Source organism: Leptonychotes weddellii, chromosome 1 (assembly GCF_054177405.1).
Source record: "Leptonychotes weddellii isolate Sample4059 chromosome 1, ASM5417740v2, whole genome shotgun sequence".
In the NCBI taxonomy this organism is placed as follows: Eukaryota; Metazoa; Chordata; class Mammalia; order Carnivora; family Phocidae; genus Leptonychotes; species Leptonychotes weddellii.
The window spans coordinates 55,704,133-55,731,904 of NC_138369.1; the positions used below are offsets into that span (position 1 = coordinate 55,704,133).

Here is a 27,772-nt window from a genome sequence, read left to right on the forward strand (position 1 = left end):
TGGTTAACAGTTGGCTTATGTAGATGGCTGCTCCCATGTTAGGGGTGTAGATATTTACAGTTGTTAGATCTTCTTGTTAGATAGACCCTTTAAGAATGATATAGTGTCCTTCTGTGTCTCTAACTACAATCTTTAGTTTAAAATCTAATTTGTCTGATATAAGAATTGCTACCCCAGCTTTCTTTTGAGGTACGTTGGCATGGAAGATGGATCTCCATCCTTTCACTTTCAGTCTGGATGTATCTTTAGGTTCAAAATGAGTCTCTTGTAGGCAGCATATGGATGGGTCCTGTCTTTTTATCCTATCTGCAACCTTGTGCCTTTTTATGGGAGTATTTAGGCCATTCATGTTGAGAGTGATTATTGAAAGATATTAATTTATTGTCATCATGTTGCCTGTGAAGACCTTGTTTTTATAGATTGTCCCTGTAAATTTCTGTTGTAGATCACTCTTGGGGTCTTTCTCCTTTTATAAAACCCCCTTTAATATTTCTTTCAGGGCCTGCTTAGTGGTCACATATTCTTTCAGTTTCTGCCAGTCTTGGAAGCTCTGCATCTCTCTATCCATTCTAAATGACAGCCTTGCAGGATAAATTATTCTTGGCTGCATGTTCTTCTCGTTTATGAGAATATGAATATGTCTTGCTGGGCCTTTCTGGCTTGCCAGGTCTCTATGGATAGGTCTAACATTATTCTGATGTTCCTCCCAGTGTATGTAAGGAATCTCTTCCCCCAACTGCCCTTAAGATGATTTCCTTGGTTCTAAGAGTTATACTGTGAGTTTTACTATTACATGCCAGGGTGTTGGCCTGTTTTCCTTGATCTTGGGAGGAGTCCTCTCTGCCTCTAGGACGCGAATGTTTGTTTCATTCCCCAGATTAGGGAAGTTCTCAGCTACGATTTGCTCAAATATATCTTCTAGTCCTCTCTCTCTCTCTCCACCCCCTCAGGGATTCCAATAATTCTGACATTGGAACGTTTCATGGTGTTACTTATTTCTCTGATTCTATTTTCATGGATTCTGAGTTGTTTTTCCCTGGCCTCCTCTTTTCCCTTTTTATCTATTAATTGGTCTTCTAGGTCACTAATTCGTTCTTCTGCCTCGTTTACCCTAGCTGTTAGATTATCTAGATTAGATTGGAGCTCACTGATAGCATTTTTAAGTTCTGCCAATTCAGCTTTCATTTCTGCCTTTAGAGATTCTATGTTGCCATTTATCGATTTCTCCATTCTAGCTATTGTCTTCACAATTGCTAGCCTGAATTCCATCTCCGACATCTTGGTTATATCTGAATCCATTTGTAAATCTGTGACATAAGTCATAATCTTTGAGTCTTTCCTATTTTGGAAATAGGAATGACAACTTCTAGTCATTCTGTTGAGGGGTGGTTGAGGGAATGTATAGAGTCCAAATTATTGACCACAACCCAAGCAAGATGCACCCATTTTCTAGGGACCTTAGGGTTGCTGGCCTCTTGTTTCCCAGGCTGTCTTCTGGGGTAGGGGCCTGCTGCACTGTTACTCAGGCAACCCTGTTTGGGCAGAGTTGCCCTGCCCCCTGTGGCGGGGGATGGGCTCAGTGGAAACCAGTTTTGGTGGGCTTTTGTTCTCTGGCAGCTTTCCACATCTCTTCTGAGAGTCAGAGCAGACGAGACCGTTTCCAACCCTCTGCCTCAGAGCAGAGAGATCACAGTCTGCTCTTCAGTGAGCTCTCCAGGCCACATTATCTCCATTTCTGTCTGTGCTGCTATAAACTGCGGCATCCTGGGTTGTGTGCCCCTCAGCTGCACTCCCAGTCCTCGCCTCCAGGCCGGGGCTCATCTCTGCCCTTTGTGCTTCTAAAACCACCAGCCACCCCCAGTTCCCACATGTGGCCCCGCTGCCCTAAAGTCCTTTCCCCACCACTACCAGTCTGCTAGTCTGTGCCTGGTCCCCAGCGCTGGAGGCTATCGCTCACTGGCAGTGTTGGATCCCCATGGCCAGGCTCCCTCCCGCTGCTGTTTATCCTCCAATATCTGCCCGTGGAATCACCGCTCCCTGCTTCATACCTCAAAACCAACCGCCTGTGAGATTATGTTTGTAGAGATCCAGATCTGTCTTCTTACATCTCAGGCTGATTCCGTGGGTGTTCAGAGTGGTCTGGTAGATACCCAGCTCAATTCCGGGGACCAGTTGGAATAGAGTTCCCTACCCCTCCGCCATCTTTTCCCCAAAAATATAAATTCTACATTTTAGATAAAACAGACAAATTACCCAAAAATCACAAACTATCAAAAATCACTCAAGAAGAAACAGATAACTTGGATAGCCCTATATTTGTTAAAGAATTTAATTTGTAGTTAAAAACTCTCCCACAGGGGCACCTGGGTGGCTCAGTTGGTCAAGTGTCTGCCTTCGGCTCAAGTCATGATCCCAGGGTCCTAATAATAGCAACTTTTATTCAGAAATAGTGAGCTTCAAAGAAGCAGGGTATAAGTGACTTAGAGATCCTGTGACTTTTTTTTTCTACTTTCTGATGTGTCATGAACGTAAGAATGGCTGGGGAAAAGCTTAAAGCCAGATTATAACAAAAATCAGCCTCTAGAGGGTGGTGCTAAAGTGCTCTAGGGCTGACTGAGAGGGCTGGGAAGGCAAACTTGCTCCCCTGAAATAAGTTGTAAACAAATTGTTTTCAAAATGCGACCCTCTTCTGAGGCCCCCTAAATTCCTCTTCCAAAGAGGTGGGAGCCATGCAGATGAAAGCCGGGGCATCTGGTCCTTTGATAGAGGCAATCAGTGGAGTGCTGATAAATGTTTAACCACCAGCTGGAGCCAGACCCTGATCTGCAGCATTTGCCAATTTCCATGGTGTAAATATTCCCACCCAGGCCTGTTTCATGCTCCCAATGTGATGGCCCTGAAGACTCATTTGAGTCTCTCCAGCACACCCCCGGATGAAGCTCAAGTGCACGAGCTCTGGAGACAACACTAGGGGTTCATACTCCAGCTCTGGCAGTTAGTAGCTGTGGGACCTCAAGAAGGGTTACTGATTCCTCCTTGGGCTCCACATTCCTATCTGAAAGGTAGGTCACAGGATTACTGTGAAGAATAAATGGATTCATCAATTTTACATAAAACAGCACGTGATAAACGATCAGTAACCATTAGCCATTTAGAGTGATGTTGTTGTTATTTCTGTAACCAAAGCGGAAGAATGGCTATGGCTTCTCATATTAAAAGAAAAGAAAAGGCAGAGTAAGTATTACATAAATAATTTTGCAGCAAGGGAAACAGCATTTAACTCATACCTAGGTAATGCATCTCTCAATTGTTCCCTATAATTAATACAAATCTTCCTCAACTTATAATGGGGTTACATCCTGATAAACTCATCATAAGTTGAAAATATCCTATGTCCAAAATGCATTCACTACAGCTAACCTCCCAAACATCATAGCTTAGCCTGGCCTAACTTAAACGTGCTCAGAACAACTGCATTCACCTACACTTGGGCACAGTCATCTAGCAAAAAGCCTATTTGATAATAAAGTGTTGATTCTCTCATGTAATTGATTGAAACTGTGCTGAAAGTGACAAACAATGGCTGTGTGGGTGCAGAAGGGTTGTCAGTGTACTGTTTGCTGTTTGTCCACCCTCATGATCGGGTGGCTGACCCGGAGCCCTGGGTGCTGCTCGGCATCCCCAAAGAGGATAGTCCCGCATAACTCCAGCCCGGGAAAAGATCCGAATTCAAAATTCAGTGTACAGTTTCTAGTGGATGCATACAGTAAGGTCAAAAAATCATAAGTTGAACCATCGTGGGGACTGTATATATAAAGTTCACCTATAAAAGAGCTCTAGTGTTAGTGAGAATTTGACATGACAGGGTATGGGCAGGAATTCTGATTTCTCTCTATTGCGTCTTCCTGGGAAGAAGCCTGACTATGACCTGTGCATCTAGACATTCATTCAACACTCACTGAGTGCCTATCATGTGCCCCCTGCCCCCCAAGCCTACAGACACACCGGAATGGAGCTACAGCACCCACAAGGGAACACACAGCCTCTCTGAAGTTAGCCAGAGAGACAAGAGATCAGTGATTGGATTCCTCAGACAGTGTCAGGCAAATTCTACCTTGATTCCTCTACAGACGTCAAATTTCTCTGCTCAGTTGGCCCACTGAAAGGATTTTGCTCATTCCGTGTTGTTCCCTCTTTTCTCTAAGACTTCAGATCTCGTGGAGGTTCCTGAAGAACCTGACGGGCCAGGAGGTGGGTATGACCCACGGAAACGCAGCAACAGTGGTGAGTGAGCGAGCGGGGGCGGGGGAAAGGCATACCCCCAGCAGGGATGTGAAGGGCACTGCTCATCCTGGGCCGTGGCCAGGGAAACTTGACTTCCAGTTCTCTTCTTTCTCTGCTAGCTCTGGAATTCAGTCTGAGCAGGTGTTTAGTATTCTGGAGGGAAACTGGGCATAATTCCTAGTGGATCTCCGTGATTTGACTGCAACTTTCCCTGAGTTCTCATTCCTTATGGACTTAGCTACATTGGGGTCTAGGAGTCACTTCTGGACCTTTTTGTTAATACATCATTTCCCCCACTGACCTACATTAGATTAGCAAACCATTCTGGAAAGAAGCCACTCCCTTGCTACAGCTGAAGTACCCCAGACCAGGTGGGTGGTGAGGTTGCCAGGTGAGTACCGGCCTCACACATGGCTCTTCCCCAGCACAGATAACTAAGACTCAAAAACTGATCTGTATGATCTAGCCAAATATTCTATATAGATGTTATTTCATTTTCTCATGGCTTAGGCCCTTGTTAACAATCATTTCTAGAATTTTTATTGAATGCTAATTACATACTGTTGCTTGCTAACGTTAAGAAAGAACAACCTCTTAAACCAGAGTTTAAAGAAACAACCAGCCCCTTATGGAGGAATCTTGCCGAGCCTCTCTGATGTCAGCAACTACTTAATCTCCACTCATTTATGCAAAAGGTATTTATGAAGTATTTACTATGACCGGCAAAAGTACCTGAGTCACCAGGCTCTCCTCAGGTCTCTCATAACCTAGCCAAGTTGCGGGTTCTGATTTGCATTGTTAACCTGGGCTGAATGCGTTCTCCTGGTGGAAATTATCCCTGCATGGGAAGCATGGGGATGTGCGGCCTTGGGTAGATTTTTCACTTGGCTCGTCGCCTCTGCCCTTTCCAGACTGGAAGCAGAAGGTCTGCATTCAGTACCCCAAAGCTGCTTTCTCAGCAACTGTCTTATAAGGTATCTCTTCCATTTCCTTAGCTCTAGGAGTTCATTTAAGTCTCTTCTCTAGTTAGGATGGTGTCTCTGTGATTCCCACATGAGAATCCTCTGTGATTCTCCTTCCTAAATAAGCATCAATGTTCACCATGGCCCCCTTGCCAAGCCCACTCACATCTGCTAGAGTGCACTGCTAAGCTAAGGATTCTTTGGCATCACATAGAGAAAACTGCACTTTCAGATCAATGTAAACATTCACTGAGCACTTAGCAGTGTCATTAGAGAGACAAATTAGAGTGCCGGTCCCCAGGGGAACCTCACAGTGGGGCAGTAATGCTACAGGGCCACCCAGCCCAAGTCTGTCTAACACCGCAGATACGGCAACTGAATTTGGCCAGAATTCTTCAGCATCTGAGCACGAACTCACCAGACACAGGTATTAAGCCAGATCTTCATGTTAACACTTCAAGTCTGGTCAGCTGCTCTGTCCTCTGAGTCTGACTTCTGCCTACATCCTTCCCTGACATGTCTCACCAAATTGCTCATCACTAACTGCATGGACATATTTGGTCCTCAGCCCCTCCTTGCTCTGGAGGCTGACCACTGGACTTCACTCAGTGGTCACGTGGCCTCAAAGCAATGACCTGGTCTCTCTGCGTCAATCTCCTCATCTCTGAAATGAAGATAATGATAGTACCGAATCCATAAGGTGCTGTGATCATTAAATGAAATAATGAATGTAAATACTATACATACATTGATGAATCTGAAACTTCAGGCCCCTCTGCTGCCTCCAGATGCCTATCGCCCACTGGACATGGCCATCTGAATGCGGAGCAGGCATCGTGACATTAACACACCCAAACTGGACTCTTGATTCACTCACCTACCCACCCACCCCAACCGGCTCTTCCCCGTTTGTCCCTGCTCAGTAAATAGTAACTCCGTTCTGCTAGTCAGTCTTACTCCAGGTCAGAACTTTTGGCATCAGGCTTGACTCCACCCTTCTTCTCACGTCTTGTAGCCAATCTGTCAGTAAATCTTACTTTCTAGTCTTCAAAATCATTCCCGGCATGTGCCTACTGCTTACCTCTCTGCCTCAGGCATCCCAGCCAGCAATATTGGTGCTCTTGCTCACCTCTTCCTAAGTAGTTAAGGTCTCTGTTTGCCCTGGAGATTTCTTTACTCAGAAAGTGGTCTTTGATAAGTCTTTATGTGAAGGAGTTATATTTGAGAATCATCAAAGTGAAGCATGTTTGCTTGTAATAAACTCATCATGAGGTCATCAAGTGTCAAAGGCGCAACCTAGAGCCTCTCCACTCTCAAGTGTGGCCCATGGACCAGCAGCCTGGACATCACTAGAGAGGCTGATAGAAATGCAGAACCTCAGGCCTTTCCAGAGCTGTAGAATGATAATTTGAATATTAATCTTATTAAAGTTCAAGAAGCAGGATGAGAAGTCGTCTAGTCCAACTCCCTCCTCTCCAATACACACAACACCCATACATACACACACAAACACATACCGTGTGGATAAGGAAACTGAGGCAAGATGTAATACACTCAAAGACACAAAGTTGAATATTTGCCATTTCTTTTATGTTAAGAGGCATTTTTAGAGCCTCATTCAAAGAAATCTGTTGAAAGAACTTAGCAAGCAATAAACCTCTGTAAAGCTTTGGGGATCTATTAGCTATTCCTTTGATCAGCAATAGCTTTCTTTACAATGCACCCTTGGAAGCTGGAGGGATTAATTATGCAGCAGTTTGCTTCAAAACAGGTTCTTGTGATTGGATTTAATCCCCTGTCCATGCAGTTTGGGAAACAACGCAGAGAAAACACCCTGCTTGTGTGTCCAGGCTCCCACTGGTCTCCCCACAGTCATGGCATGGAGGGTGCTGGCTTTTCAGAAGCAGCACTTGGCTTCCGGTCACAAGCTGTTCTGCATGACACGTTTCGTTTATGTTCTAAAAATTACACAGTGCATACAGGTGTTGTTTCTGCCAGCCAAGTGTCATGTCAAAATCCTTGAGGAGGATTTCCAAAGGCACCTTGGAAGAGGTTACAGTTCATACTCCTTTCTTTTTTACCAAGCATGCAGTCTCTGTTTTCTCTCTCATGAAAGATGTTGGGCAGGTCTGACTGTTTCTGGTTGTTGTTTTCAACACTATTTGTGGATGCATCAGAAATACAGAGGGGAGAGTTGCTGTCTTCACCTTTGGCCAGAAACTCCACTTGAAGCAATGTGATGAGCAAAGGGAGAAGTAAAATCTAGGCTGCCTATTTCAGCTCAAAATGCCAAATAATGACGTTATTGGCTGCCTTCAATAATTGCATTTCAGTGTGACTTCTATGCGATTATAAATTTCCTGGAAGAGAAGCAGAGGGAAGAGAACATAAGTAAGACAAATACCTAGAAATATTCTTCAAAAAGAACTGGGTTAATCACATCCACTGGAGGATATTACAAAGCCCAATGATACCTTACTTTTCACTGAAGCAATGAAATTTTGCCCAGAAAGGAAAAAAGCAAGCTCGGATTTGGAAAATTTATCCTTGCCTTTAACATGCACTGATTTTATATCTCACATTTTGATTTGTCACCCAGAAAAGGAAGCAAATATTTTAATGCCTTCTTTGACAGATACCCTAGTATCTAGATGTCTCATATCTAGAGCAGGTAAAGGTCTTTTTAAAAGCATAGAGGACTCTCTTTCCAGCTATGTGGAGGGCTGGATGTTTAGAGAAATTTTTTTCTACTTTAGCACACCTAAAATTGCTGGGAAAAAGAATTAAAAAGAAAGTTCCAGTTAATGAGTGCCTGAGCTGGCAGCAACATAAGGCAATTCCTTAGAGTCTAGAAATGACAATAAAGCATGAATCCAGAGACATAAGCAGGTGAAGGCTATTGTTTATTCTGCACATCCCTGGGGCCTCAGATTGGGGAAGAATAAGCTCCTTATATGGTCAATAGGGAACAAGACCTGGCGAGCAGGCAGAGTAATAGGTTCGATGAGAGGCCCTTTGGGAAAATGCTGATACCCCAAAAGGCACCCTTAGTAGCAGTAGGAAAAAAGAATGCCCTGCAGAGGAATTTAGTAAAGAAAAATGCTATATTGGCCTTAACTCAAGTGGGGAAGAAAAGAAAGAAATGGAATAAGAGCAGGAAGAAAGAAAAAGAGAAAACAAAGGAGGGAAGAAACTCTTAATTTGGTTTAGGGCCTGAATTCATACTACCTCTGTGGACAAAGTAAAATAATTTAAAATTTTAGTTGAATTTCTTTAAAGTGGCCCAGTTGGATAAATGCACCAGACATTTGGCAGAAGTAATACAAATGGTCTCTGGAGGAAGAGAATTTAAACCCAGACCTCAGAAGTTTCCACAAATGAACTTCCAAAGGACATGAGCTAAAAATTGAAATACACCAAATACATGAGAAAATGAGCTACCATGTGTAAGAGTTAGCCAAAACCACCTTTTTTATGATCAGACTTCAGAGATTATATATGTTTGAATTATCAAATAAAGAAATATCTTACTAGGGATGCCTGGGTGGCTCAGTCAATTAAGCATCTGCCTTCAGCTCAGGTCATGATCCCAGTGTGGGACTGAGTCCCACATCAGGCTCCCTGCTCAGCAGGGAGTTTCCTTCTCCCTCTCCTTCTGCCTGCTGTTCCCTCTGCTTGTGCTCTCTCTCTCTGTCTGTCAAAGAAATAAATAAAATCTTAAAAAAAGAAATATCTAACTATATAGTTATATATATTTAAAGATATAAAAAATGGACTAGAACACACAACAAAAAAGACACTATCAAAGTTGAACAGGCAAATTTTAAGAAAACCAAACAGAACTTTTAGAAATTAAAAAAAGAAGAAGAAATTTGCTTGTTGGATTTAATAGCATATTAGATATAGCTGAAGAGAGAATTAGTGGCATGGAATACATAGGCAAAGAAATTTCTTACTGTAGAGCCAGGGAGACAAACCAATAGAATTCATGACTTGAAAGAGACACAGAAGATGAGCAGGAAAGTCCAACATGCATCTAATTGACACTTAAAAGGTACATAATGAGAGAATGGGAGAGAGACAATGTTCAAGAAGATAGTAGCTAATATGTTTCAAAATTTATTAAAGACACCATTCCTCAAATTCAGAAATTTATACCTAGACCCATCTTAGCAAAACTGCAGAATTACAAATGTTAAATGCAGACTGAAAGACAGATTACCTGCAGAGGAATGAAAACTAGACAGACAACTCTTTCTTGTAAGTGACAATAGAACCAAGTAACAGTAGAACAGTATCTTCAGTAATCCAAAAGAAAAGTAACTCTTAAGATAGTACTGTAAATGGAGCAAAAGCAAAACTCTTTCAAAAATATATATTCAGACCAACACTGTGTCTACAATGCAGTGAAGAAAGATCCACTCAAAAAATTTCAAAATGATACAGTGCAGAGAAGAAAATGTGACCTCAGAGGAAGGACTGAGGAGCAAGGAATGAAGCATGAAGAAAGAACCAAGTGAACATTGGCTACATAAAAACATAACGATGTTAGCAAAAAGTTGTTAATAAAACACTAACTGAAATACCGGGTATTTAAGTAAGAAATGGGCATTCAAAGATTTTCATATTAACTAGAAGGAAATTAAAGATATTCTTTCACTTTAGATTTTGTTAAGTTAAATATACCTCATAAAATTTTTATACTAACCACTAGAAGATTAAAAAAATAGCTTTAGCCATATAACCTAAAAAGAAGAAAGGGGAGAGGGCACAGAAGTAGAAGAAAAAGCATAGAAAATTTGAGACAAATAGAAAATACAAAATAAAATGCTAGAAGAGAATCTGAATTTATCAGTAATCAAAATTAATGTAAATTAACTAAGCCCTAGATAAAAGAGCTTTACACACTGGATTGTTTAAATGACTATTTATAACAGTCTAAAACATGAGGATATAAAAAGTTTAAAAGTAAAAAAAATACATATATTTTAAAAGGCAAAAGATAGATTGTATAGCTGTATTAATGTATAAAAAATGGGCATTAAAATCAGAAAAGCATTACTAGGGGGAAAAAAAGCATCATTATATGATCATGTCCACTTCATTAGAAGATATAAATTCTAAACTCGTGTCTACTTATATAGCCCCAAAGTGACAGGAACTCAAGGAGCAATTAATAGAGGCATTAGGGAAATTGACATTCCTCTTCACAGTGAGAGGTTTTAACATGCCTCTCAAGTCATTGGCAAAGCAGATGTATAAAAAGATTCAGTATTTAGAGAATCTGAGGACACATTTGACAATCCTAGTCTAATTGACTTAAAAAGGGCACTCCATCTAACAAATGGAGAATTCACATTCTTTTTAAGGACACGGAACAATTATAAAAATTGATCACCTGCTAGACCATAAAAAAAGCTTCATAAATTTCCACAGAATTAATATTATAGAGAACACACCTTTCTAACTATAATGCAAATAAGATAAAAACCAATCACCAAAAGATATAGGAGAACCCATCATTTCGAAAATTAAAACATACATTCAAAAAGTTCATGTGTCAAAAAAGAATTTATAATGAAAATTGGAATATACTTAAGTCATAATGAAAACACTACAGATCAAAATTTGTGGGATGTAGCTAAATTGAGACTAGAATATTTTGCTTTAAAAGTATTCTATGGGCACCTGGGTGGCTCAGTCAGTTGAGCATCTGACTTTGGCTCAGGTCATGATCTTGGGGTCCTGGGATCAAGCCCCGCCTCAGGCTTCCCACTGAGCCAGGAGTCTGCTTCTCCCTCTCCCTCTGCCCCTTCCCCTGCTCATGTGCTCACTCTCTTTCAAATAAACAAATAAAATCTTTAAAAAATAAAAGTATTCTATTAAAAAATAAAAAGCCTGAAAAGTAATAACCTAAGCATCATATTTGAGAAGTCAAAAAAGACAAATAGAATAAGCCCCCAAAAAGCAGTAGGAAGGCAATAAAAAGGTCATGATCTCAGAGTCCTGAGATCAAGCCCCACGTCAGGCTCCACACTCAGTGCAGAGTCTGCTTGAAGACTCCCTCACCCTCTGCCCTCCCCCGCTCACATGAGTGTTCTCTCTCTTTCATAAATAATCTTTAAAAAAAAGAAATAAAACTCAAAATCACTAAGAATTTTTTTTTTGAGAGAGCACGAGCTAGAAGAGAGAGAATCTTTTTTTTTTAAGTTTTTTTTTTAAGATTTTATTTATTTATTTGACAGAGAGAAACACAGCAAGAGAGGGAACACAAGCAGGGGGAGTGAGAGTGGGAGAAGCAAGCTTCCCCCTGAACAGGGAGCCTGATGCGGGTTTGATCCCAGGACCCCGGGATCATGACCTGAACCAAAAGCAGATGCTTAATGACTGAGCCACCCAGGCACCCCGGGAGAGAGAGAGAATCTTAAGCAGACTCCACACCCAGCACAGAACCCAACAAGGGGCTCAGTCTCATGACCCTGAGATCATGACCTGGGCTGAATTCAAGAGTCGGGTTGCTTAAGGAACTGAGCCACCCGGGCATCCCTACAATCACTAACAATGTTTTTAAGAATAAAAGAGATGAAGCGAAAGGCAATAATGAAAAGGGATGACTATGACAGAGATTGAAAGGAAAATAAAAGAATCCCATGACCAATTTCATGCCAATAAATTTTAAAACCTTTCTGAATGGACACATACCAAGAAAAAGATCAATGACCAAAATCTGACTCAGGAAGAAATAGAAGATCTGAGAACTTAAATTTGCTTCTAGTCATAATAGAAAATGAGTCAATATTTTAAATTTTGCACAGCGAAAATACCAGGCCCAGACAACTTTAAAAGTAAACTCAACCAAATATTTAAGGAATGGAAAATTTCCAGATTACGTAAGCTCTTTCAGGAAAATGAAAAAGTTGCAGGGAAGAACGGCTGCTATATTCTTTAACTTAGTTTATCAGGCTAGTCTGTGACCTCAAAACCAATTGAAGGCAGCTTGAGAAAGGAAAATCACTGGCTAGTCTCCATCCTGAATATGGATGCAGAAATCTGAAACAGAATCTTAGTAAACTGAATCCAATAATTTTTTTAAAGATTTTATTTATTTGAGAGAGAGAGAGCATTAGCTGGGGGAGGGGCACAGGGAGAAGCAGATGCCACGTTGAGGGGGGAGCCCAACGTGGGGCTCGATCCTGGAACTCTGGGATCATGACCTGAGCCAAAAGCAGACACCTAACCTACTGAGCCACCCAGGTGCCCCCGATAATTATTTTTTAAAAGTAATGCAGAATTAACCGAGTTAGATTTATTCCAGGGATGCACATATGTGTTTGTATTAGATAAGCAAGTAACATAACTTGTACATTACCAGCTTGAAGAAGAAAAACCAGATAACCATCTCATTAGAAAACGAAGTGATGGACATGGTCTTCACAGCACTACAAAGTGAAAAAGAATATGAAAAAGGAAAAGAAGAAAGTCCTTTGGGGATGTGGCAGAAACTAAAGATTCATTTGCTTCCGTAACATTAGAAAATATGTCTGCATAATGGATATATTCTCTGAGTACTTGTCCTGGGTGAAATCAGCAACCTAATAATTTTTAATAAAACAAATTTAAAGCACCAAGCAGAAAAAGTATATATTTGTAGTAAAATAGTTACCTTTCTTTATTCTTTTTCCCTCAAATCAAAGTCTTAGAAATAGCCCATAGGAATGGGTTTTTAAATCTTTTTTTTTTTTGCAGTGGTCTGCTTTCAGTCATATAGTTAAAAATACATTTGGAGTCACTTCAAATAATTTTCGGCATAGTTCACAAAACTGGTACATATTTTGAACCAGATGGCTAATGGATATTCAATAAAAAGCTTAAAGTGTGAAATTGCAAAATTGTAAAATCAGTTCAAACTGATATGTAGCCTCCCTTTTTAAGTCCAATCAAGAATTTTCTAGGAACAGTCTCTACGTTTTTCCTGCAGATATTCAATATTCTTTTAGAAGTATCCAGTTTTATATACTTATGGGATCAAATATTTACACCAAGCTCTTAGGGAATCACATAATCCCAAAGAAGAGTATCATTGGCCTCCACTCAGTTCAAATTAGTAAGGTGAGTAGCTGGATATTGAGGCAGACAAGGCCCATAGGATCATTTTCCACTTACCTACAAACCAGAGTTCGTCCAATGACTGCATATTTATGCCTAGGCTTCCAAGGAATCATGGAATTTCATGCACAGGCTCTGGAACTATAAACTGTGGAGAATAGATGTTTACTGAGCATCAGTACGTTTACAGAGGCTCTTGTTCTGAAGCATGTTTTCTGCATCACAGTTATTGAGTTCATTTTAAGGACAGTGGAGATGTCAATGCAGTAACTAAAATAGGTTATAGAGTTTTCTGTGGTGTGTGTCTCCTCCTTTACTGATATTTCCTTATAATCTGAAAGGAGACCAAAGGGAAGAAGAAAGCAGCAATGTGTTCTTTTTAAATGTCAGGTCATCTAGCTGGTAGGTTAGACACCAAAACTCTATTGTACACACTTGGAAACACTTGCCACATTTTTGTTTGAGGCAGATACATGCAGGGGGGAATAAGGCTGTCACGTTGGTCACTGGGGTGAATGTGGCTGACTGAACTAGCTAAGGCAGAGCCCCCCAATACCCATCAGGGATCTCCGCCAGCTGTGCATGTGGACAGTGAAAACTCCTGCCCATTTGGGGAAGCTTTGTTCTTTATTAAAGACCACAGAGTGGCTGCTTAAATGCAAAAGGAAAAGAATTACATATTTCAAAACAAACTAAATGAGAAACCACTACTTGTTTTCTATTGTGAATAATAGTCCCAATGCATTGACAATAAGTGATCCAGGAAATATTTTGAAGTTTAAAACTAAAGCTTTAGGGGTGTCTGGGTGACTCAGTCTGGGTGACTCAGTCCATTCCATTTGGACATAGGTCATGATATCAGGGTGGTGAGATCAAGCCCCACATGGGGCTCTGCATTCAGCACTCAGTGGGGAGTCTGCTTGAGATTCTCTTTCCCTCTTCCTCTGCCCTTTCCGCTCCCCTCTCAAATAAATAAATATGCATAAGTAAATAAATTTAATGTGCAAAATAGAATATAGATATCAAGAAACTGGAATCAAGATATTGAAAATAGATAAAAGAATCTGGTATTTAGAAAAGGTCATTCAAATACAATTTGGCCATCCCTCACTCACTGTTCCATTAACAAATGATTTGATACATTCAACAGATGAATAACATTGTTTCAAAGATGAAGGAAATGCGCTGCCAAATAAGGCCAAGTTGTGAACACAATTGCCAAGTATTCAGGAGGATGCATGCTCGCTGGAGGCATGGACATGGGTGTGGGCATGCAGAGGAGGTGGTGCGGAATGCCACCTGGGGGCGCAGGGGAAGCCTCACGTGGAAGATGACATGAAAGCTGTGTCACTAAGATGAGGAAAAGGCAGTGAGGAGGAAAGTAGAAGCTAGGGAACAGGGAATACATAAAGCCACATCTTCCAGGCATGATTCCAAAACATGGTGACTGGATTCATAAAGCACCTGCTTTTTCTTGTCTCCTTCAGTTTTTACTTATCCAGAAAATGGCACTGACGATTTCAGACACCAAGCAAAGAACATAAACCACCAGGTATTTATCGCTGTGTTAACCTTAAAAAATTGTTTTACCAGCAAAATACAGGTTTATTCAGAAACAGCAGAAAATGTCAATGCCAGACAAGTAAGCTAAGGCAAAACCATAGGCAATCCCACCAAGCAAAGAAGGGAAAAGCTGTTTTATAGAGAAGAGGGGAATAATTGGGGAGACTATTATAAACAAAAAGTCCATTGGAGGAAACTAGGCACGCTAAATATAGTGGATTTTCATTGGCTGAGCTGAGTCTGTCTTTCATTGGCTGAGCCGTTTTCCTTCCCTCCTCCTGCTGGGATAGTAAAGTAGTAGCTAACGTAGTGTCCAGAGCAAGGTCTAAACTGACTACTACGAGTAATAGGGCGTAAGAGCTCCCCCTGCCCAACCTCCTGACTCCATTTTAGTGAGAATTCCCTCTATTAATTTTCACAGATATCGCAGAAGACAGACCAGGCAAGGTCCTTAGATCACACTGCAGTTCACTACCTAAGTGGGTTGTGAAATCAAGTTAGTAGGTGTTAGAACAGAATAGAGTGTAGAACAGAACAGAAAAGAATAATGTAGCATAACGTGCCATAGCATAGGTAGCATAAAACCGATAGATGTCGCTAAACAGAACTATCACAGTGCATCAAAGGTAAGAAGGATAAGTATTGTGTTGTATACTTTTTGTTACCATTGTATATGTTATATACAAATTGATATATAATGTAAGGTGTGTAAATTACATAATTACATAATCTATTATGACCATATGTTATAGTATGTAAGTATATATTTATTACATTTTATGCTCATTTATATATAATATTATATAATTATAAATACCTATCTATATAATTAGAACAAGATAGACTGGGACAGAAGTATATAACATAAGGTACTTGAGCTTTGGATAACAGAGTGAGTCATAGTTGTTCACAACTTTTCTTTATGTCTTACATAGTATATGTTTATCATATTATTATGTATTTAAATATATTATACAATTATACGTTGTATATATAATTTTACATACACATATATAACGTGTTAAATAGTGATATGTGTATATATTGCTTATGTTATATTGTGTATTATAAAATAGTAATATTATACATTTTGTATATTATATAATTTGTGTTTATTATATATTACAAAGTGAAAACATTTATATAGCATTGACATATATTTGGATAATAATAATGGGTAATATTTATATAACACTTATAAGACTCTTGGATAACCTATAAATTGAGGACAGCAATGGGGGGCTGTTGTGAGGTTCAGGTGTGCTAATGCGTGTAACATAATGCCTGGCACACACAGTAAGCTATCAAAAATGGTAGCTTTTATTACCATTATTGCAAGGTTTCATGGTCAGGAGATGGTGCTTCTTTGATAGAAACTAAATCGGTCTGATGTCAAAAACTATGCTTTTTTCACAACATGCTTGAACTAATTGCCCCTGACTATACCAGAGTCCCTTTGATAGGCTAGATACCAAATTTTAGGCTAACTGATAAAAAGTCAATTTTAGGAAGTGGAAGTTGTTTACTATTCACATGTCCCTATTTCTATAGCGCGAATATTCCCATTCTTGGGGCTAAGCCTGTCACCTTTCATGAACAACAGTAGCAAAGAAAAAATTTATTTGAAGAATTCGTAGTTATTTCTGACAGATTTCTACATAATTGGTTGTGGTTTCTAATGAAATCAAACTTAGCTAAGAAATTGAAGATAAACCTACGGTTGAAACAAAGCCTCGAATAATAGTTAGATATTTTAACACTCATGATCCGTACCCTAGAATTATATTGCATTCACTTAATTCATTTTCTGTTTTCCTCCTTCATTCTCTCATTTGTCTTTTATTTTCTCTTCCAGGGATCTCTTTCCAAAGAACCATTACAGATGAACACCTATGTTGCCTTGTACAAATTTGTACCACAGGAGAATGAAGATTTGGAAATGAGGTAAAAAAAAATTTTTTTTAAGAAAAAAGAAAGAAAGACAATTTAAAGCCAGTGTTTTCCATGTGAAAAAAAGAATTCAATTAGTGCTACCTCCTTAATGCTATGGAGCAGTGATTCTCACACGTGAGTGAGCATCCAGTGACCTGCCAGGCTGGTGAGCAGGCAGATTACTGAGCCCTATCCCTGCAGTTTCTGATTCTGCAGGTCTGGGGGGTTAGGCTTGAGAATTTGCATTTCTAAGTGGTTAGCAGGAGGTTCTGATGCTGCTGATCAGGGACCCCACTTTAAGGAGCACACTTAGTGCATCATCAGCAGAACCGCCAATGGGTGTTTGCGAAGCTTGAGCGTCGAATGCACTTGGCATCCTGTGGGGTCTAACAGGGAATCAAAATCAATTGTCTTTAATGGCCAAATTGACACGGATTAAAGGATCAAACTAAAACCGTTTGTTTATCCTGGCAGCTCCCCACTGCTGCCCGCCCTGAGCTGTGCTTTTGTTTCAGGATCCATCCCACTTCATGGTACCTGAAACACAGGGGAGGATAAGGTGAGCTTTGGGACCCTTGAGCAATCCAAACACAGTTTAGGTTGTTCCTGTTTCAGGGATAGTGAAGCTGGAGTCAGCACTGAGTTCACATGCTACTTGTGTGACCTTAAGCAATGTGTAAACACTTCATTGCTCTGATTTCCTTACTTATAAAATAATAACAATGACCTCTTCACCCTGAGGTATTTTTGAGGATGAAATGAGTAATGGTCATTAAGCATATAGCACAGTTCCTCGTCATCATAAACACTCAGTAACTGATAGTTATTACAATTTTTATAATGTGGTGTTCACTGGCCTATCTCAGAGAAAATGCTTTATTCCTTTCCTCCATGCATGACCCCAAAACATGAGGGTTTGGTGTTTTTTAGCCCTGGAGCAGGAAAGAAGGGGCTACTTTTCTAGTTAGATGTTCCCTCAGAGGTAGGTTCTTTCCTCTTCTGAAGAGAACAGAGAGCTAAAGTAGCGCTGAAAACTATTGAAAGGCCAGAGCATTAGGGATATAGCCTCCATTTTGAGGTAGACTCCACTTGTCTGAATATCATGGAGGCCAAGTTACCAGTTGCCAATCACTGCCTTCACATGGCTTCTGGAAGGTGTTTTCTCTCAACCCTGAAGCTCTTTGGGCTTCTCCTCCTCAGACTGTGCCATTTCCCAGGCATGGTCCCTCTCCCGCTTGCCTGAATGTGGTTTCCCACTTCAGTGAAATCTGCCTCTCCTCTTTCACTTTACCCAAAGCCCCATAAAAGGAAAGAGCTACCAAAATGTCTCCAACTAGCCCCCCTTTCCCAGGTTCCATGTGCCATGAGGTCAAGCCCAGCAGCGTGGCTGCCCCTCATTCAGCAAGACTTCATAGCCGATGTGTGTATCCTGACGGAGTCTGGCTTGTACCCAAGGTCAGCTTGGTTTCAGTATTCATTTGTCATCTTCTTCCAAGTGATTCTTGGGCCTTTCCAGAGCAGAGTTTAGGGCCTGAGTCCTGGCGTCTGGGATTTGTTCAGACAAGTAGGCTCTTATAATCTGAGTTTTCTCCATCACTGAGTAAGAATCGCCATGCTGAACCTACTGGCTGGAGCTATAAACAGACCCGAACAGTCTGACATCACTGCAGGAGGAGGTGACAGCGTTTACCTAGGGAAGCTCTGTTCTATCAGAGCTAGAACCGGCCCTAGGGGTTGGAGCCTGCCTGGGAGTCATTGCTGGGGGCTGCCTTGCCTTCAGCTGACTGTCCACAATCAGCTCTCCGCTGATGAAGACAAGGGTGATACCTGTTCACATTGCAGTGAATATGGTTTGTCATGTCCTTCCTGAGACCGTCATTTGGATAGCTAGAATTTAAACTGGAACAACTTCCCAGTGTGTCAGTCCCACCATTTTATACCAGAAAGTTATTCTGAAGTCAGCATATGAAAGGAACAATTCCAGAGAAATACAGGATGTTATTAGGGTACTGAGGAATGACGTCTAGCTGCCTGGTGGTGGTCATAAATTTTTGTGCTTACTTTAGACAGTTGCAGGTCATTAAAGGTCAAGTTGTCTGGTCACGAATCAAATGTTTACAGTCTGCTCTGAGGCAAACAGGACTATTCATTCCCAGGAGTGAAATGCCTGTGTTACATAGACTGCAAGATTGGAATGATAAATCATACTTTTTCCTTTTTTCTTCTTCTTCTTCTTTTTTTTTTTTTTTTTTTTTGCCAAGAGATTGTATGTTCCCAATTTAAAAAGCCAGGCACCTGATTTAGAATGTGTAATACAATGCTTTGGGGATTTGGTATAATTCCTTGAATGAACTGGCACTTTGTGAATTATCCTTTTATCCTTATACTGTAAGGTAGAAAAAAATTCCTTTTAACAAAATATCATTCTTATCCACCTACATTCTCACCCAGGGGAGCAGGCGGTATTGTCCTCAGGGCAGAGGACACATGCGGTGAGAGCACAGGGAATGTTTGGAGTGTAAGCTTGAGGGCAAAGAAGACCCAACTGGCAGAACCAATAGCTGTAACTCAGAGCGGCTGAGTCATTGCTTCACCAAGCATCCATTATGCATCTGCTCAGGAACAGGGAAAGCTTTTCTGCCAACAGCTAACAATCCAGACCTTTCTACTGACCTCCACAGATCTCAACTCAGAGTTCACTTCCTCTGTGCACCCTTTCCTGATACCCCCAATCTGGGTGCAATTCCTCTGTTATCTTCTTTCATGACACCATATTTCTTTCCTTTAAAGCACTCACCTCAACTTGTATTTATATATTTCTGGAATTATTCGGTGAAACTCTATCTCTCTTATAAACTCCATGAGAACAAACCTGTCATTGCCAGCTATATATCCCTGTAGCATAAGACAGTTCTTGAAACATAGTAGACGCTTAATGAATACGTGATGAAGGAATGCACGAGTATCGTGGAGATGAAATCAACTAATGCTGGGCCTGCCATGCACAATCAGTGGGCACATCAAGTACGTGATAATATACTGGAAATGATAAAAGGGGAAGCAAACCAAGCTCAGAGGGCTTAGCCAGGACCTCTTTCCTGGAGGAGATGGGCCTTGAACCTACGATGAATATTATTTGTCAAGAAGAAATGATAGAAAAGTAGATCAAAGGGTTTCAGACAATTTGGAAGAAGCCCTGGTAAGCCCTTACTGAGTACTCACGGTTTAGGAATGGAGGAGTAGGCCTCAGAAAGGAGCCACAAGGGCGCTGCCCCCTCAGTCTTAGGGCAGTGAGTCCTCCTTTTAAAAGTGCCATGGTCCCATCATTGGTCTCCAAATGCTGTCTAAAGGCAGAGGCTTTCAGTGCAAAATAAATGTCCTTCATAAAGTCATCCATTACCTCCCCGAATTGCTGGAGCTCTCATGGAGAATGCTCTATCTGTCCAGCATGGGCGGAGAGCAGGACAGAACGAGGCAGCAGGGCAGAAAAGAGCACTACTGGGGAGTCACAGAGAACTGGATCTGCCTTCCAGCGCTGACCCTTCCCAGCTGCATCTATTTGAGCCAACGATGTAATTTCTTGGGGGGCTCAGTTTGCTCCTTCCTAGGGAGACTAAGTATTAAACCAGATGATGTATATAAAGGTGGGATTTCGTGCCCAGTACAAAGCGAGGTGACCAGTGTATTTTAGATAACTTCTTAATTTGCATCTTTTCACCATATGTCTTATTTCTAAGTCCTCTGGATCTCATCAATACTACCCTAAGGATATAATAGTTGAAAAAACACAGCCAAAGACTCTCTCTGGCCTTTGAGCATATCCAGTGGGACTTCACCTAATTTGTCCAGCCAAAAGGAGACTGTGAGACCCCGACCCTCATCTTCTGAGTCTATTTTGCAGTTGCTGACTTATAGGTATGACATTTTACCACTGACATGAAAGACATGGTGCCAATATGCACAGGATCCCTGAACTGTCACTGACCATTTAAGGTCTGATAACAATAAAGAGCACCCCATTCCTCTGTCTGAGTGTAATGAGCTTGTATAGTAGATAAACTTCTGAAATTAGGGTCTTAAACAGTTTCCACCAATAACCCTTATTATCACATTTTTTAAGAGCTTTGAAAATTACAGTTTATGGATGGCCAGCTTAATATATGAGCCAAGCTTTGTAAAATGCTACTTGGAACACAAACTAGAGAACCCCATTATAATCTGCACTGACACTGTTGTCATATATGCTGCCTCGTGAGTGCACATAGGCCGTGTGCCCAATCACCCTCCTAGCCCAGTGGGTGAGACACTTACATATGCACAAACACTCCCACATGCTCACAGTCAGATACACACACACACACACACACACACGTTCATACACCCGTGCACACTCAAATACACATTCATTCACGCAGACGCACTTACACACACACATAGTTAGCAAGAGCTTGATAGCACAGGCTTAGCTTTTTGCCTTCCACATTTACAATGTAACCAGTCTCATTATCCTCGCTGATTTTGGGCTCAGAAGTCTGCAAAAACAGTCTTAGAGCCCTTGCTCATTATTCACACCAACATGCCTTTTAAAAATCATTAAGCATAGTGGCATCTGGGTGGCTCAGTGGGTTGAGCATCCGACTCTTGGTTTCTTTTTTTTTTTTTTGAATATATTTTTTTAAATTTTATTATGTTATGTTAGTCACCATACATTACATCATTAGTTTTTGATGTAGTGTTCCATGATTCATTGTTTGCGTATAACACCCAGCGCTCCACGCAATACATGCCCTCCTTAATACCCATCACCAGGCTAACCCATCCCCCCATCCCCCTCCCCTCTAGAACCCTGAGTTTGTTTCTCAGAGTCCATAGTCTCTCATGGTTCGTCTCCCCCTCTGATTTCTCCCCATTCATTTTTCCGTTTCTTCTCCTAATGTCCTCCATGCATGGACAACTCTTGGTTTCAACTCAGGTCATGATTTCAGGGCCGTAGGATGGAACCCATGTAGGCTCTACACTCAGCACAGGGTGCTCGTCCCTCTCCCTCCCCCTCTGCCCCTCCCAACCCCCACACAAACCTGTGTGTGCATGCGCTCGCTCTCTCGCTCTCTCTCTCTCAAATAAAAAACTTTATAGAAAGTAAAAATAAAAATCAATAAGACTAATTTTTATGGCTTCGCCGTGCCAGTATATCATGGAAATAAGCAGCAGATGTAAATAACTCCAAGTAAACACAAACCCCTAAAACATCTTAGGGACTCTGAAATAAAGGATGGGGAGTAAATAAAAGACTGATGGGTTCAGATGCATATTCTAGTGACCATATAATGCCTATTCCAAAGAATCCATTTTGGCTTCCCACATCTAAGTCATTTTCATTTTTATTAGTTCTCCCCAAACAAATTTATATGATAATGGCCATGTTTCATAAGGGGGAAAGAAAAAGGAAAAAAGAAAAATGCTTAGGGGCCAGGAGAGGGAAAGAGGGAACTGCTTTTCCAATATTATTAAATTCTAAGATACAAATTAATTTCCACTTCAGTGTGTGTCCAAACATCTAAATGGGGCGGGGGAGGGTGGGCTTAAAAGAAAACTGTATTTTCTTTTGTAATCCCAAATAAGTATTTAGATTCTTGAATCGCCAGCCTCTTTCTTGGAATCAGCGAGTCTCGGATTTTTCCATGGTTGAGTCTGAATGAAACCAGGCAACCATTCATCTCATTAGCTAATATTCACGAGAACCTCTGGAGATGGGATGGCCTGAATTCATCTCTTTCTGATTTTTTTCAAAGCACCACTTGAAATCTAGTTAAAACTGATTTTAACCCTTATGTGGCTGTTCTCAGGATTTGAATCTCTTCACCACTCACCACATGGTGAATGAGCATCGACTTAGTGAACAGTTCGCAGGCCCTGCCCACAAAGAGCTCAAGTGGTCCTCGGGCTAAGGGGGTGGGGGGGCACAGAAGAGTAGACAAGAAAGCACGCTTCAGTGTGAGGTCTTTTGGGTGGGGAGGTAATTCAGGATGTCGCCACAGCACCTCAAGGAGACATCAAAGCAGCCGTGGGAGGCCAGGAAGGGCTTTGCAAGGAGGGAGCATCACAACCAAGCCAAGTCTCCCAGCAAGAGGGGACCCAGATGCCTGTGCAGCTTGGTTAGTGGGCAGTCATTCTCCCTTTCCAGTAAGGAAAGGATAAGGAAGAATGGGTTCAATGGCAGAACATGAGAATGACTTTAAGAGGTAGGAAATGGGGGGCAAATATCAACCCCGTTACAAAGAGGTGGTGCAAATTCACTGCCTGGGTGGGAGCATGTTTTCATAACTACATGCATTCCAGTCCTCATTCTGGAAAGACTATCTTCAACTTCAGTAGAACTAAGTGAATGGACACCTAGCTGTTTTAGTTCATATTCCAATGAGACAGTTTATAGTTCTTTACCTTTTGGGGGGCCAGGTGGGAGAACCAGGGCCAAGAACTGTCAGGTAGAAAGTAGAGGCTCAGGCTGGAACCCAGGGAGGCATACTTCCGGTCCACTGGTCTTTTTCTTACCCCACACTTTTCATCTTGCATTGACTGTGTGGATGTGCTCTCTAACGAGGTTGACAATTCCTTCTTTTTTTTTATTGTTATGTTAATCACCATACATTAGATCATTAGTTTTTGATGTAGTGTTCCATGATTCACTGTTTGTGTATACAATTCCTTCTAATCAGCAGATTGAGACAATGTATTAATTTATCCCGTGTTGGCCATTCATATCCCTTCTTAGGAGTTTATTAGGATTGTTAAGTCTTGTTTTTAAGATCAGGAAGCTTGTGATCTATAGAATGTGTTCATGAAAAGTCACTCTAGTTCACTAATAATTTTTTTTTAAATTGAGGTAAAATCATGAGTCTATACAAATATAAAATGAACACATGTCAAAATTTTTATTTGACTCATTAATTAATGAGAGAACTAGCATAATGTCCCATCTGGTACAAAGGAGAATTCAGACATCACACATACGTAGGCAATCAGGAGCGCTGACATGAATTTACAAATGCGTGCCAAACTAGTCAGTCCTCAAGGGCAACAACTGGTTACATCCCACCAGACACAGTTCACTTGCATTTCTAGGGACGAGAGTCATTTGCATCATCACCAGTTTTCTACAAGTTGTAGAAAATATGTAAAATAGCCCAAAGACAATGAAAGTGGGAGATGGCAGGAAAGATGAGCTAGACACCCAGATCTGTAATATTTGCACCTGTTTCAAAGTCTTTCACAATTTTCCCAATTTTTCCTGACATCTCCTTGAGTTCTTTTCACAAATCTGTGAAGTCACCCAAGAAATTCATATTTGATAGAGGATAAAACTATGGCTGGGATTGTTAAACCACTTGTCACCAGCCCTAAGAACCTCCTGGAGAATATTATTAAAAAGAGATTCCTGGGCTCCCCCCAGGCCTAGACGGTCAGATCCCACTTGAAGATCTGAATGGCTAAGTGTTCCCCTGGCTTCTGAGTATCTGCCAGACTTCAGAACAGCTGTGACATCTGAAGATACACAATGGGCCAGTGACAGACCCAGGACCACAAGGCAGGTTTCCTGATGCTTGGTCACGTTCGGTACTCCGGTCCGCATCAAGGTTTCGGCCAGCCACTTGTGTGGCTGTGTCCTTCACTCTGTGAGGCTTTATAAATCCTTCATAAAATAAGAAAAGGAGAGCCCGTGAGACAGAGTAAGACAGAATAAGACTCCCTCGGTGTCTCGTTTCCATTCTCTAAGTGCATTACTGCTTGGCAAATGCATCAACTTAATTAAAACCAAATGTAATTCTAATGCACCAATTTGATTTAAAAATAATCTTCACAGTCACCAGGACATCAAAATGCAATTAAGGCTATTTGAGGAAAGTCTCTGATGCATATTATGTTCTGAGGCTGCACTATGTCAGGAAGCCCAGACCCTCCTGAATGCCACTAATGTGCTCAGCAGCAGTCCTCTCGCTCAGATGCCTCTTCCAATTAGGTTCTGGAGAGCATGATCCGGGACAGTTCAGGAACATTTACCAAATCCCATCCAAATGGCCCTTTAGCTGAATGCTTTTTCTCTGAGCCACTCCCCAGACTTGGGGAAGCGCAGACAGTCTCACGGATGCCAGGATTAAGACAAAATCAAACTGCGGATTCAGGAGTTCCTCGTTACCTACCCGTGTGCTCAGACTGTAAAAGGCTCTGGACCAGGACTATGGAAATTGAGAAGCGGGTCTAGCGAAAAATTAAGCAATCGATCTGAAGTTAATGGAGCAGTTTGGCTCCTTTTTATGTTCCCCTGACATGGTTTTTCCAGGACATCTCTTCTGGCTGAGTGACTCTGGTTGCCCTAAGACGGATTTGGTTTTTGTTCCTTTGTTTGGTTTTGGTTGGTTGGTCCTTTGGGTTTTGTTGTTGTTTTTGTTTGTTTGGTTGATTTTTTGTTGGTGTTGTTCCTAATGAATAGAAAAGGGTAAGAAATACTAAAGATATCTGAAAAATACTTGGCAGAGTCAAATGGGCAGTTCTGATGAGTTTCGTAGGGCTTGGGTGGTGTAAGAGGCAGCTTGATTTAGTGGTGTTAGTAGTGGATTCACATCCTGCCTGTAACTGGTGAAGTCTTTCCGAACCTTCTTACTTGTGTGCAGATGTAGTTGGCCATGCTTGCTTCATTCAGTAACCCTGCTATCCCTCTCCAGACTAGTTGGCTGGCCTCCTCCACTATTCCAAAACCTCCGTCGCAATCAGCGGCTGGAGCTCCAGCCCCCAGCCCTTGCCGCACCTTTCCCATCACTACCTGGGGTGGAGGGCAAGAGGGAGGGGCAGATATAAAGAGAGAAAAGCTTTTTCACCAAAGCTCTGAATCACACTGAAGCCCCTTGAGAAGCCAAAGATGATCTCATGAACCAACCATCCCTGCCAAAATCCTAAGGGAACACCCATTTGAAAGGCAATAATCACTAATCTTCTCATTTCCAAGTGAAAAAAAATTACACTTTCAGGAAGAAATTAGAACTTTCGAGCCCTTAATGTATATCAGTCAGGGCGAAAGCCTTCCACATATGCATTCTCATCCAATCCACACAGCAACTATGCAAAATAAATATAGTTTATTAACTATTTGCTATGTATAGTATGGAATTATATAAATATCATTGAGATAGCTGAGTCTCAATGAAGCATATATGTTGGGATTTGGGGGGGGCGGTCAATTCCACACTTGTTTGTCCCCTCCCCCCCACCAGCATGTTTCTTCTCATTCAGGAAGAGCCTTGGTGTAAATTACCAGCTTCTATGTCTTTCCCCTTTAAGGGTACCAGCATCGGAGCACCTGGGTGGCTCAGTCAGTTAAGCATCTGCCTTCGGCTTAGGTCATGATTCTGGAGTCCCAGGATCAAGCCCCACATCTGGCTCCGTGCTGAGCAGAGAGTCTGCTTCTCCCTCTGCTCCTCACCTAGCTCATACTCTCACTTTCTCTCTCTCTCAAATAAATAAATAAAATCTTTCAAAAAGAAGAAAGAAAAGAGTACCAGCATCTTACTAGAATAAAATCTCTTAACTATTTAGAAAAAAAAAAAAAGTACCGGCATGTTGAGGGCAGTAATTATGTCTTAACAACAATACCAGCCACCATCTGTTCTGGGCTTATCTAAATGTGCTGTAGAAGTATTACCTCACCTAATCCTCAAAAATATTGATTAGCTAGATACTATTATTTTCCTCACCTTACGGATAGGAAAACCAATGCTTAGAAAACTCTTCTCATTTTGTACACTCAACACACACCCAAAACCTACCATGTCACAAGCATTCAAAAAATACTCAGATGTCCTATAATTTCCTTTGGCTCAATAGGCAGAGATGGAGGAATAAAGAAAGACAAATGTCACTTGCTTTCCAGAATATTCAGTATATCCCAAACATTGTGAAAACAAAAAGGGCCCAGAACATCCTTCCTTGTCCCTGTGCCTCACAGTGGAGGGCCAGTCTAAAGTCTCAGGTTGTCTGAGACAGTGGAGAAGGGGCTTCTCAAATGCAGTGACCTCATCAGGAAGGTGTCGGTGTCTGCACTCCTAGGAATCTGTGGTCCCCATGGGGAATGGAGAGACTGGGCAGGGGCCTCAGGACAACTCCCCCTCCACCCTCCAAAAGCCCACCCCTAGAAGACCAAACCATGGCCATAACACCTTGCAGAAGAGCTCCCTGAAGCTGGCTGGGCCCAGCTAGCATCAGCCATATGCTCAGTGATACTGTGCCCTCTAAGTCCCCAAAACCAGTCTCCCTTGTGGTGGGAGAGAGAGGTTCCTATGTCCAAATGCAAAACTGAGAAATGAAGGAGGCAGAGGACTGCTGAAAAGGAACCAGATAGCAGCCATCCAGTTCCCACCCACGGACACAGACACACACGCTCACAGATCAACGTTGTCCCCTCGCTGTTGAGTGGTGATTCATCAGTTAGCTGTTCTTACTCTATTCCTGCTCTTGATGGTAGTGCACAGTTCCCTCATCATGTCAAGACTTTCCAAAAATCGTTATATAACCAACCCGAAAATCATCCTCTGGATCCAAGACCAATGTTACTGAGCAAACCAAAAGAAAAGGCCAGCTGCGGTGCTCTGATCAGTCTGCGCCAAAGAGGAAACTGATCCCTTTACTGTTTATGATGTACATTATGTTGTGTACATGTATCATTCTTGGGTAAAGTACAGCAAAATGCTTACCTGAACTTAGGATGCTCTGATTGAATTAAGCAAAGGGAATCTTTTTTTAAATATTTGGGGGCCTGACAAGTTCATCGCCAGGAATTTGGAAATAGAGTTAAATTATAAAATCTGCACATTATGGATCAGGAACATAAGGTCTCCTGAAAGAAAGAGAGGAACTGTTAGACCAGAGCAGGACTT

The 27,772-nt window shown here is 41.5% G+C and overlaps 1 protein-coding gene across 4 annotated transcripts in view; it reads left to right on the plus strand.

The window, feature by feature from the left end:
• STAC (SH3 and cysteine rich domain) overlaps positions 1-27,772 on the plus strand; it is a 153,717-nt gene that overhangs the window by 103,787 nt on the left and 22,158 nt on the right. For all 4 annotated transcript variants that reach the window (XM_081824179.1, XM_081824175.1, XM_081824163.1 and 1 more), the window contains 3 exons: positions 4,206-4,284; positions 14,840-14,904; positions 16,771-16,859. In XM_081824179.1, the coding sequence (XP_081680305.1) occupies positions 4,206-4,284; positions 14,840-14,904; positions 16,771-16,859 (233 nt within the window). The remainder of the gene's footprint in view (positions 1-4,205; positions 4,285-14,839; positions 14,905-16,770; positions 16,860-27,772) is intronic.